Here is a 21961-nt window from a genome sequence, read left to right on the forward strand (position 1 = left end):
GAATGGCCTCATAACGGGTTGAAGCTGTTTGTGTTTATTATTTAAAGATTAAATTTAATTAATTAGCAACGAACAGATCCAGCTTGACCCGTAGCCTTTTTATGTATTTTTTTAATAATTTATATATTTAGCAGATTTAGAGTGATGTGCCAGATGTGAAACTGATGTACTTAAATTGCTAAAAAAAATATGAATTTTTGTATAATATTATTTTCACGTTTTATCTATTAAATTTTTTGTTATATCTCTCTCTCTCTCTTTCTCTCTCTCCCTCTATCTTTCTCTCTCTCTCTCGCTCTCTCTCTTTCTGTTTACATCTACTTATAGCGGCAATAAATAAATAAATAGAGGCGATATTATGAAATTATGAATAGATGACATGTCAGCATTTGTTATATTGTAACATATTTACAAAAATAATATTATATTGTGCAATATTTACTGTACAATTTTTTTACGACTGCTGAAATATAGCCAAAGGTTAAAATACTCAATTCTGTTGCCGAGGAAATTGACTATAGTGAGATTGAGATTAGACTTAAGCTACCAATGTTATATCTTTTTATAGGAAATATTTTATTATAATATGCGATATAAAAATGTAATAAATGTTTGCTTTAATTAGCTTTAAATGCCCTTCAACATATATTTTTTCAAATATAATTTAAATATAATTCATCTGAAATTTTATATCTTTATATTTTAAGTTTTGCATTATTATATTCTGCTGATTTTGGAAATTTTTTAAATAAATAATATAGAAAAAATACAAATTATTTTTAAAATTAAGACTATGGTAATTTTTATCTTATGATATGTAACCATAAGAAATATATGCAACATATAGTAACTATAAAAGATATATGCAACATATAATATATATGTAATATATATTTTATATATTAATACAATTTTATAGAAAAATATTTTACACAATGCACATGTCACAAAATAAATACGTATTTGATATTTCTGAATTCTAATATTTTTACAGTTTTTTCAATTTGTGCAAAAAAGACTTTTTTTTACAATATAAGCCATATACATCTGTAATAATAAACAACTTTAATAAAAGCAGTGCATAAAATGAAACAGTGGTCAAAATTAGTATAAATGTATAGATTTCCATTATTTATTTTTTGCTAATAAATGTATTCATAAATTTTTAAATATCAAAGATATCAAAGACATGAAACGAATTTCATTGATATACATATTGACGATGCCGAGAAATATGTAACGGGACTGACAAACCGGTTAGTCATCTACTTTTCAGGCTAAAATAAAATATAAAAAATGAAATAAATACAACGGTAGAATCAAATACGAACTCCAGCGCAAATGTAATACGTATGGGTTATATTCAATTTACATTCTTGAGAGTGTCCCAGGATGCGGGCGATGATAGTCCCGCTATACGACACAAACCAGTCATTTAAGTGAGACCAGTATCTCCTCGACTACCGACAGAAAAGTCATGAAGCTGCAAGTCTATATCAGATACCTCATTTGTATCTTGTTGGTGAATTTTGGAAGAATTGACTGTAATGGACGCGTCGTCGATGCTACTGTAAGCTTCATCGTATCAATTTTACCGTACTAATTTTTATTGTAGTGAACTAGTTTTACAATCTTTTATGTATTTCCATAAATTGCGTATATTTAATATGTATATGACATATATTCTGCAAAAGATTTTTTAATCATAATAATATATTACTATTTTGCATAAAATTATATACATTTCTTTCTACACTTTTAATTTAAAAAACACTTAGACACATTGAAAATTATTACTTGAATTACGGTTAAAAAACATTATAAATGTATAAAAGCTTGCAAATGTATTCGTTGAATAGGGTGATGATCAGATTAAAATAAGGCATGAACGCGGTGTTTTCGATCTTCTTTTGGGAAGGTTCCGGACCTGTGGTGGTTGCTGTAAGTAACATTATTACAATACAAATGTATGACTATAAAATAACATGATATAAGTAGCAAGGAGAAAATTTAAAAACGTTAAAATCTAAACAATTCTATACTTAATATGTAAATAATTTATTACAAATAATTAAATTATTAATATCATATAATAAGCAATGCCTATTATTTAAATAGTAACAAAAGAATAAAAACAATTCTAGCAGATTATTAAATGATTCTTGTTATAATTTATAAATATAAACTTAACTATTATCTCTAAACTACTTTTTATCTATTTTTTATCATACAAGACATGTCAAATACATATATTTTAAGATTATAATTACTTTCTCAGGAATTGTATAATAATCATTTATAACAGCTTATTATGTTTAACAAGAAACGTTAATGTTCGCCCGCATTTATGAGGAAATTTCATGACACGCAATTCATCATATTTTTTTCAATCTTTGACAAAATGAAATGGTTGAGCTATGCTAACTATAGATATTAATTAAGTAATACATATTATGTGAAACATGTGGAAAATTTATAAGTATTACAACAGTCAGTATTTTAACTGTGGAACGTAACAGATATCAGTAAAATTCCCAATTGTGTTATTTCTACTTTTGTGTGTTAAAAATATTATGTATTTTTTATTAAAAATAAGCATATTCTTTAACTATATATACTTCTATAAATATATATATATATCACACATATATAATAATTTTCTTAAAATTTATTATTATTTCTTGTACATTTTCTCTTTCTTTGATCTAATTTTTTATATATATTCGATGTAAAATATTTTTTGTACATCTGTAGTATGCGGTCGACCAAATCGTAAGGCAGCGCGGTTATTGGGTGGTGAATATACAGAATCGCATGAATTTCCTTGGCTCGCAAATATTCACATAAAATCCAAATTGCTAGTGAGTGGAGTATTGATAAATGATCGTTATGTCTTAACAGCAGCTAGTCAACTTATCGGGTTAGTACAGAGTGAAATCTTCAGCATTATTATTACAGTTAGTAATAGTAGAAAAGACTGTAATTGTAGGATATCCTGTATAATTAATATTTTTCTCGGCAGAGCAACAGCACATGAAATAAAAGCATCCTTAGGAGAATATGATCGATGTAACTTAGATATCTCATCAGTAAACATTAGCGTCGAATCTATAATTTTGCATCCAGAATTCAATCTAGAGTCGAGTACTCACGATCTAGCTTTAATTCGTTTGGGTCGACCAACTAAATTCGAGAAGAGAATATCACCAATATGCTTACCCAATCCAGGTTTGTTTCTTTTTATGATTCGTAATATAATATATCTATTGATATCTAATAAATATGAGGATAAGATATAAGACTATATAATTAAATCTTTTCTGTATTCCAGGATCGACTTATCTTGGTCAAGTTGGAACTTTGGTAGGATGGACCAAGCACAAAGATCAGGATGATAATGCGGCATGTAGGCCTCGAAAATTAGGACTTCCTATTCTAGGACAAAAAGAGTGTATTAAATCAGGAATAAATGCAATAAACTTACACGATGATTACGGATGCATTGGAATTGTGGGTACAAATTCTTTGGTGTGCGAAGTAAGTGAATACATGTCAAATTATGACTTTAAAATACAGCAAAAAAAATATATAATAATACAATATATAATAATATTCTAAAATTTACAAAAGTATTTGAATTAAAAAAAATTTTTTATAAATTTAAATGAAAGCAATATCATCTATCTTGATTTGAAAACAAAGAATTTACCAAAACTATATATTATTTATAATTATGTATCATAATAATGTTGCATATTTATAGAATGACGTCGGATCTTCTGTGCAATATCGATCATATGCCGGAATTTATGATCTTATTGGTAAATATGATCATTTGTAAAACACTAAAACTGTTTAATATTTAAAAGTGGTTATATCAAATTTATTATACTAATAAAAATATACTTATTTAATAGTAATATATTTTAAAAAATTGAGTTAAGAAAAAATGTATCTTATTAAAAGATAAATTATTAATTCTTAAAGTTAAACAAATATATTAGTAACAAAATACGTATGCATTATAGGAATTATTCCGAGCGTGAATAAATGCGACGATTCTCCTAAACCAACTGTTTTTACGAGAGTAGGACCGAGTCTTGACTGGATATTACAACACACTAAAGATGCCTGCTACTGTACAAAATAATATAACAAACTTACAGAATATTATCGTATATGTGATAGATTAATAATTATTTTATTGTTGTTATTTTTACTGCTATATGTTGCATTTTAAAAAGCATAAAATAATATTAAATATCAAGTGAACAAAGCACTATTTAAAATGCATATATATATATATGTGTGTACACATTTTGTTATTACACACACGTATAAAAATATGAAAATTGTAACATATTAAACGAGTGTATACTTCTTGAAATAAAAATATTTTTGTTGCATTATAATAAGATATAAGATGTAAAATATAAACTATGTATTTTAAAATAATTTCGAAATCATACTAGATAGTAAACATTGAATTTTATAATGTTCAAATATTTTATAGACTAAATAATTCATTACTTCTCAGTAGGAAAACATTGTAAACCTTAAGTATTACCTTATCTAAAAACTATTGGCGAGTTAAACCACATCCGTTCTTCAGTATTCTCGCACGTCGAAATATTAGTCATTAAAATATATTTTACACTGTGCATTAAGTGTAGCACACGTCAGTTCAATAAAATACGTCCTAAAGTGAAAATTACAATTTCTTCCTAATGTTACGCACAGAATATTTCATATTAATTAATTTATTGTGTCTAACAGTTAGACATGTTAATATGTTACCGTGGTACGAACGAGTTCATGGACATACTGATAGATTTCACGGAAGTTCTGATCATGAATATTGCGGTAAGATCAGTCTTAAATAATTTCATGCAATTTCACAAGTAATAACAAAAGAAAAAGTAATAAAATCCCTACATTAAATATTAAATCTTTAATAAATGTTGTATATTATCTTCGTTCTTATAAAAATTATTTAATAATGTTGTCTTCACTTGTATATCCATAGAAATAAAATGAATAAAATATTTATCGAATTTTATGTGCATGTAAGGAAATAAATATAAGTCATCAAAAATTATATATAAAATTGAATATTATAAAAATATTCTTTTTGTTTTTATGATCATTATGCTTTAGAATGCGGAAAAAAAACTACTTCATCGTTGTCTAGAATAATTGGAGGGCGAGAAGTTTTTGAAAACGAATTTCCCTGGATGGCTGGTATTATAAGTATGAATAAATCACAAGTAATCTGCGGAGCATCAATCATAAACGATCGTTATGTAATAACTGCAGCCCACTGTAATATTTATGGGTATGTACTACTTATAATGTGAAAAAACATCATCACTTCTTACAATGAATAATTTTTAAATGAAAAATTAAGTCTTAAAAGCCCATATTTTTGCACTAACAAAGTAGATACTACATTAAAACTATCATATTAAAATTATTTATAACATTATTTTGGATTATTTTGTAAAATAATTCTGAGGATTTTAATAAAACTTTTTTATAAATATTTTAAAATAAAATTTAAATTGACATAAAACGAAATTTTATGTAGTGAATAGTTATTATAGATATTAAAAATAAAATAAAGAAAAAAGAGAAAGAAAGAGAATAAAAATATTATATACATTACATGTCAATAAAAATATATAAATTTACTATTCTTATTATGTTATTCTCTTACGGAAGTACATATTTATTTAAAATAGTTTTTTAATAAAATTTAATTTACATAAAAGAAAGAATATTTTTATAATATTCAATTTTATATAATTTTTAATGACTTAGATTTATTTTCTTACATACAAATAAAAAAATTTATTTTCTTTACAATAACGTTTCCATATTTACAAAGATTATATAAATTTGTAAGTAAAATATGTAAAGTTATATTTTATAATTTTAGCAAAAATGATTTAAAAGTATCTGTTGGCGCTCATAATTCATGCAAATGGGATGCAAAAAGCATTATCTTTTCTGTTAAGAGTATTTTCCCACATCCAGATTACAATAGAAACACAAATTTCGCTGATATCATGCTTGTAAAATTAATTATGAGGATTACCTTCAACAAACTTGTTAAACCGATTTGTTTACCAAAACTCGGTAATTTCTATAATTATCTTGTGTACAATATTTGTATATTAGTAGACGTTAAGATTTGCAACAGATTTGACTGAATAAAATTCTTAATAATTATTTTGCATTTTTTATGCAGAACTTGATGCAGTCTCTCAATACGAAGGACAATCCGTATCTGCACTTGGCTGGGGATTTTCAGAAAATGAATTTTTATTTAATACAGACTGTGGTTTACGTGTTGTAGATTTAACATTATTTAAGAGATCGGAATGTCCTACTACCGTCTCGACCTTGCTTTGCGCAGGATATAAAAAAGCACCTCGAGGCACTTGTGGGGTATTCTCAAATATTTATAAATATTTTAATTAAATTTTCTCTTGTATATAATTTACTATTTATGTTTGTATTAACATTATGAATCATTTTCATGAAGTTACAACTATGCATGTCTAATACGGTTCTAAACACATAAATAATTTTTCTTAATGTTTTGAATCATTAACCAAAGCTATTGATTTTAAATTATATACTCAATTTTTTTACAACAGCCTATTCTTAACCATTACAGGACGGGAAAGCTATTGTAATGGCGTTGAAACAGTGTCATATTTTGAGACAAGAAATATAATGAAATAGTGAATTATAATAAATCTTAAGAAAAAACTGTAGGATTTTGAGAATAAATCTCGTCCTCTAAAAGTTACTGATACTGCATATAATATTTATTTTATAAATATTTTATATTTTGACTTTCTTTTCGAAAATATTTATTTCTTGTTTAGTTTTAATCAAAAATATGCCATATTATAAAAGTATCAATACAATGTACAAATAAACTCAAATTATAAATTTACAGAACCGATTTTAGCAAAATCATCAATATTTAATTTTCTGTATATAATTAATTTATTTATCATTATCATGTTCATATCATGTCATAAAATACATTAAGAGGTACAGCAATATAAATAATTTGAATAAAATGTTATATTACAAATTTATTTATTACACAGGGTGATAGCGGCGGACCTCTTCAGATTTTGGATGAAAATTATAAGTACGTCTTGATAGGTGAGTTGTAATATATACATATAGTCAATAACTTGACAATACAGAATTAACTAAATTTATTTTATAGGAATTACTTCAAGCGGATTACTGTGTGCTGACGTTAACTATCCAGATTTCTATACGGATGTTACACAAATGATTTCATGGATATTGCAAGTAACAAAACATGATTCCAAGTACTGTTGGCATTGGTATGATTGAAATAATCTTCTAAATCATACATATAGGAATGTCGTGTAAAGAACAACGGATTTGTATCCGATAAATCGCAAATCCAAATCCCGTATCCTGTACATACAAAAAATTTCGTAACCCTTACTAACTTAACGGAAATCGCAAAGAAACTCTTTAAATCTGGTGACTCTTTGACTATGTTCAGACATACAGAGACTGATATGATTCTACCCATCTCCCATTACTACTACTGTTAAATCATACAATCAAATAATTATAAATATTAAAATAATTTATCAATAAAAGAAGTAAAAGAAACAAATTTTATACTATTCATTTTACAATGTGTATGAATTATGATATAAAATAGGAATCAACACGGTACACAAATTTGTGAAATAATTTACGCATTGTATATGGCGTTAATTCCGAATCATTTTGTTTTATTGGTCCAACCTTATTTTTTCTTTTCTATTATTTTAAACATTTATGATATAAATATTCTTATAAAAATTTACTAATACTGAAGTGCAGACAATTTACGATTTTCTCACGATGCATTTAACGTTTATCAGCTGTTGCGGCACATAAAACGTTGTTGAACGAATTGTCCATAACTCGTAAACTATAATGCTCTATATTGACTGTCGACATGCACGATATGGTATCTGCAGAGCCGTACTGATATATGTGCCCGAAACAAGGGAATAGAGACTAACCAATGAAAGTTCAATAAATGTTCAATTACCTTCAATGGCCATGATTTTTATGTTAAAGTTACACCTAAGGCAATAATGATGCTTTTAAAATTGTAATTCTTTTATACTTGATTTATGATGTAATTATGCGATTATTCATTATTAATAAACTTCTTTACTCTGTTCTATGCTCTTTTCAGATTTAAACGTAATAAAGAGAATAGCTATTTTCTGATTTATCCCTTTTTTTATTGAGAACGCAAGTTCTCAAATCGTCTTCTTTCTTCTCCATGCACCGACTTTAGTCACAGACACAATTGCTAAAGGAAATCCTTATAAGAATTTATCGCCCATATACCACTCTAATACCTTTCCCGCCTCACCGAAAGTAATTTATAACACTTTCGAGGTGAGAAAAAGCAGCGACCTGTAAAATCTGCCGACCTATTTTGAACAGGATAAAGTACATTCTTCACATGAAAGATAAAATTTAACAATTGAATATGTATATTGGTAACATTAATTAATTATAACAATATGTAATATTTTATATGTTATATGTAATATATTATATGTTATATCAACAAATAAAAACCAATTTTTTTAATTTTTGTGAAACTTTGAATATTTTTAAAAAACCTATAAATATAATCTTTTATATCCCGAAATCTACATTTTGATTGTATATTTAATTCGGGTTCTAAAGATTGATAGTGTACTTTGTGTTACGTGATTATTCGTTGGAATCTATCGTCCACGTATTAATGGGAATAGCAATTTATTGGAACACGCTCCTCGAGATATAAAATGACGACGAGGTGATACGCTCAATAATGATGCAGCATCGAAATTGGTTACCGTTGTTTGCGACTCGATATAGAACAGAGTGTTCTCTGTGTTGCGCTCAGTAATCGCATTGTTTTCAGAAGGTGAAATCTGGACAGGAGTCGCGAATCATGAAGCCCCACTTGACCCTGACGACTGTAATCGGCATTCTTCTGATCCTAGACGTTCGTTGAAAGAGTAATTAAATAAAGTTATCACAAAAACAAGTCGGAAATGTGACTGATAACTACCCAAACAACTCGAAGTCAGTCAACTTATAGTCGATTAAAAGTCAACTATAAATTGACTGAATGTCGATTAATAGTCGACTAATACTTGACGAATGTCTCAAAAAAGTCGACTAACAGTTGAAATTCTAATGTCGACTTACGACTTAGAATGTTGATTTACCCTGTGTCAACTGGGAACAATCGACTTTAAGTTGAATTTCAACAGTCGACTATATGCCGACTGAAAAAAAGTCGACTATAAGTCGACAAACAGTCACTCGTGTTGTTTGGGTAGTTACTAAATAATTGCATTGTGCTCATTTTCAGGCAGCACACGCGCAAAAGCATCGCTTACGAGTAAATCGAGATTGCGGTAAATCATATTAAAATTATTATATTACATATGTGTATGTGCGTAACAAAGTTTATAGTACGAAAATCATACAGCCATCACAATAAAAGTAATATTATAACTAGCGTGCAAAAGTTTCCTGCCAGTGACATCTTATACTTTAATTTATTTTTAAAAAATCTAATAAAATTTTAATTATTTTCAGGCGTTAGTACAAGATTTCGTTATCCACATCTTGTACTAACACCCGATAATGATTAAAATTTTATCAGGTTTTTTTAAATAAATTAAAGTACAAAATGTCACCGGAAACTTTTGCACGCCACTGTATATTACTTTTATTCTGGAGTAACCTGTTAGATTTAGTGAACATTTACATTTAATTCGATTAATTTCACATTAATCGTATTTTTGTTCGTATTATCGAACTTTTTCCCCAATCCTATTATAAAAGTAATCATACAAACAAAATAAAACAGTATGAAATTATAAGTACAGGATATATGTATGAAAAGAACAGTTTGCTGAAGTATCTAAAAATTTAGCTAAATACAGTTCTGAAAATATTTTCGTTCGGCTACCAAAAAAATTATGTAGAGCGCTCAAGTTAGAACGCTAGAATTTCAAAACTTTTTGCAGCATTAGTCGTTATGCTTGAGTTCTCTACATAATTATTTTAATGATTCAACAAAATTATTCTCAGAACTGTATCTAATCTAAATTTTTAGATACTTCAATAAAAATGTTTTTTTTATATATTACAAAAGAATTAAGCCTATTCTACAATGTGCTCTTTGTTTACTGTTTCTTGTTTTTTACCTTTTAATTTTTTCTCCTTTGCAACCGTTTTATCGACAATTGTATTTGTTGCTACGTATTTCTTTTGAAGTTTGTTAACTTTTATCTCGGGCGATATAAAACAAAAAAACCGGATAAAAAGCAAAAAGACAAGACGTAAAAAATAGTAAAAAGCAAGAAACAGGAAACAAAAAGCACATTATAGAATAACCATTAAGAGTTGACAAAAAAGATTTTAGTCAAATTTTCTACAAAAATATGAATATTAAATTTTCTACAAAGATATTATACATACAAGATATTTAATTATATTTTACTATATTTTATCTGTTCGTCTACACAATATAAAGTTTTAATTAATTTAAGAAATTTTCTTATAACAGAATGTGGACTGACAGGAGGAATATCTAATCGTATTGTCGGCGGAAAAATAACGATTCCACATATATTTCCTTGGGTTGTGGCCATATTTAACAAAGATAGTCTCCACTGCGGAGGCACATTAATTAATAATCAATATGTATTAACAGCTGGACATTGTGTTCAATGGTATCTTATCTATCTTTTTTTTAAAGGTTAAAGATGCCTTTAATATCATACTCTTTTTAAAAAAGGTTGTATGTGATATTAAAGTCAATGACTGATTGATAATGGATAAAAGTAAATAAATAATAATCTAAATAAAAATTTTAATTTACAATTTCAAGAAATATATTGAAGTTTTTATATAAATATTTGTAAAAATATTATCGACAAATATAAATTTGATAAAAAATATATTATTATATATTATTATAAAATATTATTGCAATTATATATATTTTTTGCGAAACAAGTATTGCTTCATTATAATATATTATAAAATATTCTAATTTTCATATCTTCTTCCGATTTGCATAGGACGAATCATGCCGATCTCTCGGTCGGTGTAGGTGTGCATGATATTGAAAACCCAAATGATGGATACATAGCCGCAATCGAAGAAATAATTTTACATGAAGATTTCGAGAGTGATTATCTCCATGATACAAACGACATTGCCTTGATTCGACTGCAGGAGCCGGTTAAAATCGATGAAAACGTGAGACCTGCATGTCTCCCACATAAAGGTCAGCTTTGTACTCTTTTTATAAAATTTAAGCTATTCCATTTAATTAAAAGTAAATATTAATTTATAAGACACTTAAAATTAAAGTTTAAATTAAGGTACTTGTTTAAATCTTTCTTATATTTTACATTCGTACATATGTCAGCATTTTTAAAAATGAAAAAAAGTAATAAGTTTTCAATGATAGATTCTGATTATACGGGACAGTATGTCAAAGTTACCGGATGGGGACGTGTCCAAGTGGAAGGAGAACCTTCCCGATTTCTTCGTCAAGCTACTCTGAAAGTAATGTCCTTCGCAGCATGTAAGAATACTTCATTTGGAGATCATATCACGGAATCGATGATGTGTGCTTACAATGACAATACTGATGCATGTCAGGTATTATGTCGATCAGTTTAATTTTCCAATGTACTTTGGAATCAAAATATTAAACATCTTTTTTTATTGTATATAGGTGTTTCTTAAATAGCGGATCATATAACGATATTCCTGATTAAAAATTGAGCCAAAAAATTCTTTACCATTTTGCAATTTCCGCAATGATTGATAAAACATTAATTTCTAAAGATTGCCGAGTAAGCAATTACCGAATCATATATTGCTATTCCTGATAAAAAATTGAATCAAAAAGTCCTCTATCGTTTTGTAATTTTCGTGATAGTTAATGGTTGGGTAGCCGGATACGCGCTTATTCGATAATATTTAAAAACTAATATTTCGTCAATCATTGCGAAAATCGCAAAATTATAGAGGACTTTTCGACTCAATTTTTAATTAGGAATAACGCTATATGATTATTGTCCGCTATTTAAGAAACACCCTGTATATATCATTCAAGATATTAATTTCCTATAAAGCTTCTTTTACTGTATTCGATACAGTAAACATCGGTTTATGTTGCACAAATAATTTATAAACGAATAAATATGTAAGATACGTATAATAGACATATATATATAATACTATAAACTCCCCCTCCCCCCCCCTCCAAATATAAAACATAATACTAACAAATAAGAAAGGGAATCATTAAACACATCTATTTATAGATATAACAGATATATGTATATACATACGTTTAAAAGATATTAATATTATTAAAATTTCAGGGTGACAGTGGTGGACCTCTTTTATATCAAAGAATAGATGGGAAATATGAAGTAGTCGGTAAGAATACCATCAAATTGAATATAAATTGTCGATCAGAAAGATTATCTCGCAAAACGACCGTAAATTATGAACAGAATTTATGATTCATTTTTGAGATTTCCTGTAGCTATAAGATTTTCTTTGTTATTATTCCAACAGGTATAGTCTCTTGGGGTATTGGATGCGCTGATCCTGGAGTCCCAGGTGTATACGTCAAAAACTCGGATTATATAAACTGGATAAGGTACCATAGTAGAGATGGTATTTTCTGCGTGGATAGATAGGTTTCCATGTAACGAATATTAAAAAATAAACATAAATTTAACATTAAATTTTAGTTATCTTAATATAAATACTAATTGTGTGTGGATATAGATTTTTCAACAGATCAACATTTCACGAAATAAATATATTTGGATTATAAATCTTATGAAAAATTATGCTATTTGTTATTAAAACAATTGTTCCGAACATGTTATATGTAATTAATCGCTTATATTCATACCAGATTCACAAATATAATACCTTATCCATATACATTTAACTGAACAGTTTTCTGACACATGATAAGCTCAATATTATCACGTACGTAATATCACTGAGTATTTCACTATAGATATGCACAATCTGCAATCACAATTCTTTCTACGTCGTTAAAATTGTTCGATTCTGTAGTGAGTGTTTTCATCTATACGATCACTATTACATTAGCGATAACGTTTCGATTGTTTAATGAAACAGAACCGATTAAAGTGCATGTGTCAACATTATTATAATCAATAGACTTTTGTAACGTTTTTTTAAAAGAAGTAGGAATTTATATAATAGCTTATTTTTTCTATTATAGTTATGTATCTATAAATATAAAAAGATCTTATTTCAATTCTAAATATATAACATAAACATGATAAAAAGCCAGTCATATTCACGTTATTATCTATCAACAGACGTACTGCTTATCTATTTTTATCTTTTCAATTAAATTATTTCAAGAATTAGTGCACAACAGAAAGATTCAACAATATATGCCAATCATGATGTAATATCATTGAACTTTTATTGTAATTAATTCGATGATAAGCTGAATTCTAATACCTCGAAATATATATATAATATTAATAATACTAACGAAACACAACGCAAGCTATGAGTATCTTTCTTTAACTATATTGTTTCTATTATTTGTATAGTTATTGAGTTTTTATTATATTAAAACAATTTTATTATTGTTTCATTATTTAAAAGTAATTAAAACATCATAATTTATTTTTGTCACATTATAATTATCTCTTTTTATTCGTCAATGTACCATGTAATTATTCAATCACAAGATAATTTAATACTTACAACACACATAATCTACAAATCTGTTGTTAATATCTAAAAAAAACATGATTGTAAGGAACATACATAAAGACATATACATAGGAATAATAGTCGTCGAATTGAATAGTCAAAATACGTAAAGAATTAAATCATACATAAATGTGTGACAATTTGAGAAATATCCTGTGCATTTTAGGATACTTTGTAAATTGTTATAACATTGACTTTAACATTAAAATAATAATAAAATACGTATATATAAATGTATAAGTGAAAACTATATATACAAACTTTGTCATTAAACTTTACCTTCATATATTAGATAGAATTAATATGAAAATATTTATTTAAATATATTTAATTAATTTATTTACTTATATAATTTATATATTTTTAATATCATAAACAATATACATATAATTATATATATTATTATATTATATATATAAATATAAATCATACATATATATTATGTACATATTCATTAAACGTAAATTATTTTGTTTAATAATAATAAAGTATATTAAAGTTAAAATTAGGTGGTTCTGGAAAAATATAGTAATTAGATACTACAGAATAGATGTTCCATTTAATTAAAATAACTATTCTAATTCGTTCTCTTTCTCTAGTATCTGCATTTAATATATTTAATACTATATATTAAATTCATTATAAATTGTATAATATGTAAAAACTTACAAGATTAGCAGTGCATTTTAATTGAATATAATTGGACGGTTTTTTTTGCTAGAGAATATATAACGTTAATTAAAAAGTATTAATACGATAACTTCTTAATTGATTTTTTAGCATAAATTCACACACAAGATTAAAATTATATGTTATAGAAATTATAGTGCGTATTTAAAGTCGCATAAGTTTTATTTCTGAAAGTAAAAAAGCAAAGATATAAAAGTATAATCATTGTATAACAATAATATAGCATATATGTAACTTTTAGATAATAAAATAAGAAATACAATATATTACGATAAAAACTTAGAGATACGACAGACAAGTTGAGTTTAGATTTACAAGAAATCCTTTTTATATACAAATGAGTTGAGATAGTTAAACAAATCTGAAATAAGAAGTTAAATGGCTACAAAAAAGGAGATTAAAAGGATATTTAAAAAAAATATATATATACATAGATTATGATTCAATGACAAACAGACAATGCTGAAAAAGTGATTGTAAAAACATTGGTTTAAAGCTGCGTATACAAAAGTTACAAAACCAAGTCTAATGTTTCAGTTAAATGTGCGTTTAATAACTAAAACAGATAATTAATAAGAACACAATAAAAGGTGTTTTTAAAAGAAAACATAATACAATTCTAGTGATACTGAGAAACTTGTCAAAACGAAGATAATTTGACAAAGAAAATTTGCATATTATTTTGTTTTCAGATGTTATGGAAAGTGAAATAACGTACCAATAAATTTTTCGGCGACATGCATGCGTTTTCACACGCGTAATCACTTATTGTTATAGTGTATTACTGATATTTCTTTTTAATTATCTGTATCGCCATAACTAGACCCGCACTCAAGCATCTAAATTTGACGGAAAATTTAAGGAAATTTATTGTAGAACTTCATGAAATTTCGCTTCATACACTAAAGAATTGATGACAATAAAATAAGTAACATAAAACAATTAGATTAATTTGTAATTTTTTTAATTCCGACACAGTGTGTAACATGTATATAATACCAAATAAAATAAAATCTAAATATATCGATAAGAAATCATGTATTACGTCAAATGATTATATTAAATTAATTATAAAAATCAAACTACCTTTAACTTTTTATATATCATAAATTAATTAACAATTGATTATAATCGATAGATTGTCTGAATACTGAGATTTGTATCAATGATTAACGTCATGTTTAGTCTTTAGCCATAATGTCATATGATGTTTTGTCTTGAATTGCCTAATTCGAAATATATATAACATACATGTTTTCTTAATTTTATATGCAGTGTACTTAATATAAATTTCCATAAGTAACACTTTAATAAAAGACCAAAAAATGTAACACATTAGACATCATTAATTACCAAACATTCCATGTTTTACTTGATAATTATGATTTGTAAATCTATGAAAATTTTTTCGAATTTTTCAATGCTTTAGTACAATCAAGTATACTGAGAACAAATTTTACAAGTGTCTGCTATAAATTTTGACGGCAGAAATGTTACAGATCTGATACATATATATGTAATAATGTTGACAGAATACTGACAGAAATGTAGCAAATTCATCAATAAAATATGATAGCATATTAAATTAATGATTAAAATCAAGCTAACTTCAACAAACTTTCTACATATAAATTAATGGCAGAAATAGAGCAGACTTTACGTTTTTGTCGCTAATTTTCTGTCTCGTCATGTCAATAAGCTCTCTCAACATGAGCTTAATGCAGACACAATTAATGTAAATTTACTAATAATTTTCGTTTACTAACTGTAATAAGTTTTTTATGTTGTAAATCATATGCTTAATTCGGTATACATAAATTGAAAATATAATTAGATTCTCCAAATATAATAATAAACGTTTTATCATATTTATCGTTATTCATAATTTTTACTATGGCGAATCGCTTCAATGTTAAAATATAAAATTTTTAGAAAATTAAATAATATGCTGAAAATATATGCTTAAATACAAAATATATTACACTTGTTATACTCTATAATACAGACATTATAAAATTTATGATACTCTACTCGCATTAATATATGACATGAGTAACATTAGCGTTACATTGCGAGGTAACAGCTTCTTCAAGTGTACAATCCAGTTTTCGGTAGCTTGCCGTACTCGGTCGTCGTCTACCACGATTACTTCTTGATCTTCGACCCTCTAATACAATTGCAAATATCTGAAAAAAAAAAAAAGAATTACTTTCTATGTAAAAAGCCATAAATGTCAAATAAAAAGGCATAAATTAAACTGACCTTTTGTTTATTATGATAACCTATGTACCCAGCAAGACAAGCCAAAGTAATCACAGTAAAATAAGTAAAGAAATGAGAATCATCTTCCGTTCTCATAGTAGAGTATTCTGGTAATCTACCATTATTATTCTTCTGTTCAATGACTTCTTGTGCATTTTCATTTTGATTTCCTTTCAGAAAACATAAATATATATGTAAATATATAATTACATAATATAATTAATTATATATAATACAAAAAACATTTCTCACCAGTATCTGGATGTTGAATTGTGTCATCTACATCTGAAAATTACGCACACATAACGTTCATTTATTTATTTATATGTATGCATTATACATAGAAAAAAATAAATATATGCTCTCTAAATCTGAATTAGTGGATAATCACTGATATCAGTGCCACTATTCACTAATCATTCAGTGATGTATTTGGCACTGGCTAATCAGTGAAGTTCAATTAAAAAAAAAGAAGGTTTGAGCATTATATATCCTAAAATATTGATATTTATATGTTAATTTCAATTTTCTAATACTATATTCATTGAATTTATGCACTAAAATAAGATTAATTAGATCACATAATAAAGGTTAGCTAGGTTAGGAATTTCACATTTCACTCACTGATTAGTGATTACCGTGGATAATCACTGGTTCAGATTTAGAGAGTAGATAATGAATATATAAGTTAAATTTTATTGAAATATTATAATTTTGATTGATATTGTAATAAATATACATACGCATTGTTTATTAATTTATAAATAGTTTAAAATGTATTGTATGTATTAACCTGGGAAAAAGTTTTATATATAATAATATAAAATTTTTTATATAAAATTATATATATAGTTATAAATAATTATATATAATTTCATATAACTAAAAACATTTTTCCCTGGAAATACATATACATATAATGTATATAATTAAACATACATATAACATTTTTATAATTTTGTATTTTTATAATACTGTATACACCTGTATATGTTATTTTTCTCTATATACACATATAAAAATGTTTTATGCAATATAAACACAATTTATATTGTTAATTTTTTATAAAAAAATAATATAGAATATAAAATTTTGAATAAAAATGCAAAGATCTAATTTATTTTTATTATATTTATTCAAAATCATATGCATATATTTTAAAGAATAAATTAGATGGACAAATACACATTTATAAACATTGACAATACATTACAAGAATATGTATTAAAAGTATTAATACCATCTATATCATTTTCCATATTTTCTTCTGGATTTGCAGCATCATAATGATCTTGTGTATTTTCTGATAATGTACTAGGTTTTAATTCATCAACATTTTGCTCCTTATTAGATTTCTGTTCATTTTCTTTTACGTTTTTATTTATATTATTTATATCCTTATTTATTAATGGAGCTTGTGAATTGCTGTTTGGAGGAATATTTTTTATAGGTTTTGGAACTTCAGCATTGGTATCAAGTTCAGTATCAATATTATACTCTTTATTTTCTTTAAATATTGCAGATGTTGATTTCCGAGCTTGTGTTTCTGAAGTATTATTTATTTTCTTTTGATTATTATTCTGGGTATTCTCTTTTTCAGTAGCAAATTTTGTTTTTTCTCCATTGGATTTTACATCTATAAGTGGTACGTCAGGTACATTTGCGTTACCTTTTTTAACACTATTATTAGAATCTAAAATTTGCTTCCTGTCTTGTTCTTTAAATTCTTTTGTTTCTGTTTTTTTAGATTCAACTGGTGTTGTTTTAATATCACCTATTACTTCGTCCTTGGATTGACTTACATGCGGTTTATCAGATGCCACAAGATCATGTTTTGTTTCTGCTTCTTTTACACTTTTCATTTTATCATCAATGCTTTTAATCCAAGCTAATACTGCGCATAGTGGCTGAAAATTATCTTGAAGATCAAAACATATATTGCCACATTTATGAGGTATATTAAGACTTTCGACCAATGGTCCCCAAAATGACTCTATTTTATCATATAGTAGTGTAAATCCCTGTAGACTGGTGCAAACATCTTCTTGTTTCTTTTTATTAAGAACATATTTCTCCACGTGCGAATCGAATGCTGCTGTATTATTGAAAGGAATTTGTAACTGACTAGAATATTGGCAAATCTTATATGCTGTATCGTAAACTCCTAAACACAGAGAACTATTTAAATTTTTTGAATTATAGACCCAAGAAGCAGTGGGATATTCAATAGATGCACAAGGTTTTATATACTTTGAATCATATAAAAATTTGGATGTTGGGCATATTTTCAAGTCATTTTTCATAACGTCTATAATATTCATTGTCAGTGTCACTGGTGCGCTTCTCACTCCCGTAAAAGAAAGAAATAGGACAAGGCATTTTAGCATTAAGATGACACGAAATAAATCGGTGTAACGGTTTTCCATTATTCTCTTTTTTTTTTCAGAAATGATTTTTTAGCCTCTATCGTACGGACTAGTAAATACACTGTCGCTCTATCGGTTAATGAACATAATTTTGTTTTGTTTACTTTAATCCTTCTGGAAACCGATCATTTTTTTAAAAAGTCTTGGATACTCTCACTCGCACAATTTGTATTAAAAATGCAATACCTTGAATAAGTTACGTTCATCTACCATAACCTCTCCAATTCAATTTCCCTACATTTGCTGGACACTCAATATTTAGCGTTCATGTATGTCATGTTCAATTCTATCGTCGACACACAACAATTGCGCCATCTGAAATATTTCAACTATTTTAACATACTATTTCAACAGACATAAAGTTACCAACAGTGAATAAATTCTGAACTATCATAACAATATTGCAACAATTCAAGTATTATTATTTTCGCTCAGTATAAAATTGCCATTAATGAATAAATTTAAATTTAATATTGTATTTAATTATGTTATCTTGCATAATTATTTCATCATTTGTTTTGTATTATCTTATAAATCGTATAAAATTAAAAAGAGTTAACAAATTTTACTAATACAATTTTAATTGTTCTTGGCTAACTTAAAAATTGTGTAAATATTTATTAATATTTATAAATTTATAAGTATTTTGCAGTAAAACATTAAAATTTTTAAATACATGAATGCTCAAGCTTTAACACCAACAATCGATCGTGTCAGTACTCTTCAAATATCTCTGAATTCTATACGTTCATTTGTTATCAATGCAGTACATTTATTCTCGATTGCTGATATTTTAACAATGTTTCTTAATAATCAAAGATCATCCATACTGTTATTCACAAAAATTAAAAAAATCGCCATTAATATCCGGCGCATTATCAATAGATTAAAACTATAATTTTACGCGACTAAAAACGATCAAATCTAAATTCGAATGTTATAAGAACATTACTGGAAATTAAATCCGAATATTCCAAAAACATAAATATATAAAGAGAACATGATCAATAAAATAATAATAAAAATAAGCTCCAATTGTTAAAATATTTACACAAAGATCAGAGACCTAAAGGACACAGAAACAGAAACACATAAATTGAACTCAAGTTTATGAAAGACATCAACCCCCTAATGTGGATGCATTAATTACAATGCGCCACGTAGTATATTTTTTTATGGAAGAGCATCAGCCACGCATCCCTCTAGTAGCAGTATCGCGTACTGCTTAGCAATCACACGGTATACATTGTAATTGACTTACAGGACTATCACAGTAATGTAAAACTAATTTTGTCACTTTAACGACTAAATCATATTACATTTAAGTTTACAATTAAAATTAATTTTTTCAATCAGTGGAAATCTTATTTTACAGTTAAATTAACACCGAGATTAATATTAAAGAAAAACATGAATAGAGAGAAAAATTCCAACATTATACCTTGATTATCATTACAACTATAATAATGCTTTCATAAAATAATACAATCTAAACGATATGTGCATGTGTGTACAAATTTAATTTATTTGAATTTGAACAAGATATACATGCGTGCTTTTTTTTTTTAAGAAAGAAGAAGCTTAAATTAGAGCTTCTACAATGACATTTATTTATTTAATAGAATTATGTATAGACTTTCGAAGAGAAATGCTAATAAGATATATGTGAATTAAGAGTTTCACAGAAGCGGTTAATGAAATTTTCTTGCACCTAAACTACTTACCTCTTATCTCAGAAAGTTTACTTCTCACGATATTGATCTCTTCAGAATTACATTAGCAGCCTTTAACCTGTTGAGAACCCTTAACTTATCTTTCAATGTAATTGTATCATGCGGACAGTGCAGAAAATCATCTAGATCTAGATTTTGAGCAGTATATCTGTCAATATGTCGCGTTTTTTTTACCGTTTACAAATATTTTGCAAATTTTTGTTTTTTTAAATTCTTTCCTCTCTTTTTTTGAGTAATAATATATTTATACTTTAAAAAATCTTTAATTAATATATATACTTCTTCATATTTATACAAAATAGTATTAATTATTCTTTCACAAATATACCTTTTTTAATAATAATATATAATTAAAAGATTAAATGTATTACAAGTAAGACATAAAACAATGAAATATATATATAAAAATTTTTAACGGTGATTTGTTCGGTATGTACTCGGCGTATCCCGCTGAAATTAACATTTTCTTCACGTCTGATATCAACATAACTGTCAAAGCAATTGAGTGGTGGTTTATACGTTTATAAAAGATCAAAGGGTCCTGCATAACTATTCTGATGAAGTGCAGACTTATCGAGAAAATATCGTAAAATATTGAACTATCAGAAGAAGGATCTAATCCTCGGTCAACGGCTATGATTCTAATTAAACAAAAAGGAGAAATGTAAATTCGTGACAGCAATATATGATCACAAGCAACATTGACACACACGTTATAGAGTTTAAGCAAAAATCCTTAAACTCTGAGTGTTTCCTTTGAAATTAAACTTCAACTGTGGCGGAATCGTCGAGGAATTTGCACAGGAGTATGTGAAGATCGCGTCGTTAATGATCCTGGCGGTTGAGAACAAAATTACCAAGTTGGAGATGTACGAGCAGATGAAGGAGAGTCCGGTATGCCCTCTAACCGACCGGGAGGAATGGAAGATGTTTCCTCGAAGGACAAATGGAGTCTGAGTGCCTTCTGCTAGG

At 26.6% G+C, this 21961-nt stretch overlaps 4 protein-coding genes across 4 annotated transcripts; 3 read left to right on the plus strand and 1 right to left on the minus strand.

Annotated features, from left to right (window-relative positions):
* Positions 1-1463: 1463 nt before the first annotated feature.
* On the plus strand, positions 1464-4272 carry LOC108770592 (vitamin K-dependent protein C). Its single transcript, XM_018522270.1, has 7 exons — positions 1464-1570; positions 1860-1941; positions 2755-2920; positions 3023-3228; positions 3332-3537; positions 3764-3821; positions 4029-4272. Exons 1-7 carry the CDS (start codon positions 1478-1480, stop codon positions 4148-4150), a joined length of 933 nt encoding a protein of 310 aa, XP_018377772.1. The 5' UTR covers positions 1464-1477; the 3' UTR covers positions 4151-4272.
* Positions 4273-4790: 518 nt separating this feature from the next.
* Positions 4791-7386, plus strand: LOC108770528 (transmembrane protease serine 6-like). Its single transcript, XM_018522163.1, has 6 exons — positions 4791-4863; positions 5158-5322; positions 5920-6138; positions 6251-6450; positions 7128-7185; positions 7253-7386. Exons 1-6 carry the CDS (start codon positions 4791-4793, stop codon positions 7384-7386), a joined length of 849 nt encoding a protein of 282 aa, XP_018377665.1.
* A 1532-nt stretch (positions 7387-8918) lies between these two features.
* Positions 8919-12818, plus strand: LOC108770594 (trypsin-1-like). Its single transcript, XM_018522272.1, has 7 exons — positions 8919-9067; positions 9440-9485; positions 10646-10811; positions 11163-11371; positions 11558-11751; positions 12483-12540; positions 12682-12818. Exons 1-7 carry the CDS (start codon positions 9014-9016, stop codon positions 12804-12806), a joined length of 852 nt encoding a protein of 283 aa, XP_018377774.1. The 5' UTR covers positions 8919-9013; the 3' UTR covers positions 12807-12818.
* Positions 12819-16535: 3717 nt separating this feature from the next.
* LOC108770566 (trans-Golgi network integral membrane protein 1) lies at positions 16536-19512 on the minus strand. Its single transcript, XM_018522208.1, has 4 exons — positions 18071-19512; positions 17083-17115; positions 16831-17000; positions 16536-16754 (listed from the first exon to the last, which is right to left on the minus strand). The coding sequence occupies exons 1-4, from the start codon at positions 19254-19256 to the stop codon at positions 16605-16607; spliced, it is 1539 nt and encodes a 512-aa protein (XP_018377710.1). The 5' UTR covers positions 19257-19512; the 3' UTR covers positions 16536-16604.
* Positions 19513-21961: the final 2449 nt, after the last annotated feature.

Source organism: Trachymyrmex cornetzi, unplaced genomic scaffold (assembly GCF_001594075.2).
Source record: "Trachymyrmex cornetzi isolate Tcor2-1 unplaced genomic scaffold, Tcor1.1 scaffold129, whole genome shotgun sequence".
Taxonomy (NCBI): Eukaryota; Metazoa; Arthropoda; class Insecta; order Hymenoptera; family Formicidae; genus Trachymyrmex; species Trachymyrmex cornetzi.

Bases quoted from the DNA above. Each gene is read 5' to 3' on its own strand.
- LOC108770594 (XM_018522272.1), top strand. From the start codon at position 9,014: ATGAAGCCCCACTTGACCCTGACGACTGTAATCGGCATTCTTCTGATC. The intron at 10,812-11,162 runs GTATCTTATCTA...CGATTTGCATAG, and splicing joins GCTGGACATTGTGTTCAATG to GACGAATCATGCCGATCTCT. The intron at 11,372-11,557 runs GTCAGCTTTGTA...TTTCAATGATAG, and splicing joins TGCATGTCTCCCACATAAAG to ATTCTGATTATACGGGACAG.
- LOC108770566 (XM_018522208.1), bottom strand. From the start codon at position 19,256: ATGGAAAACCGTTACACCGATTTATTTCGTGTCATCTTAATGCTAAAA. The intron at 17,001-17,082 runs GTGAGAAATGTT...GTTTTCTGAAAG, and splicing joins AATTCAACATCCAGATACTG to GAAATCAAAATGAAAATGCA. The intron at 16,755-16,830 runs GTCAGTTTAATT...TTTTTTTTTCAG, and splicing joins GTTATCATAATAAACAAAAG to ATATTTGCAATTGTATTAGA.
- LOC108770592 (XM_018522270.1), top strand. From the start codon at position 1,478: ATGAAGCTGCAAGTCTATATCAGATACCTCATTTGTATCTTGTTGGTG. The intron at 1,942-2,754 runs GTAAGTAACATT...GTACATCTGTAG, and splicing joins CCGGACCTGTGGTGGTTGCT to TATGCGGTCGACCAAATCGT. The intron at 3,229-3,331 runs GTTTGTTTCTTT...TCTGTATTCCAG, and splicing joins AATATGCTTACCCAATCCAG to GATCGACTTATCTTGGTCAA.
- LOC108770528 (XM_018522163.1), top strand. From the start codon at position 4,791: ATGTTACCGTGGTACGAACGAGTTCATGGACATACTGATAGATTTCAC. The intron at 6,139-6,250 runs GTAATTTCTATA...TTTTTTATGCAG, and splicing joins GATTTGTTTACCAAAACTCG to AACTTGATGCAGTCTCTCAA. The intron at 6,451-7,127 runs GTATTCTCAAAT...TTTATTACACAG, and splicing joins CACCTCGAGGCACTTGTGGG to GGTGATAGCGGCGGACCTCT.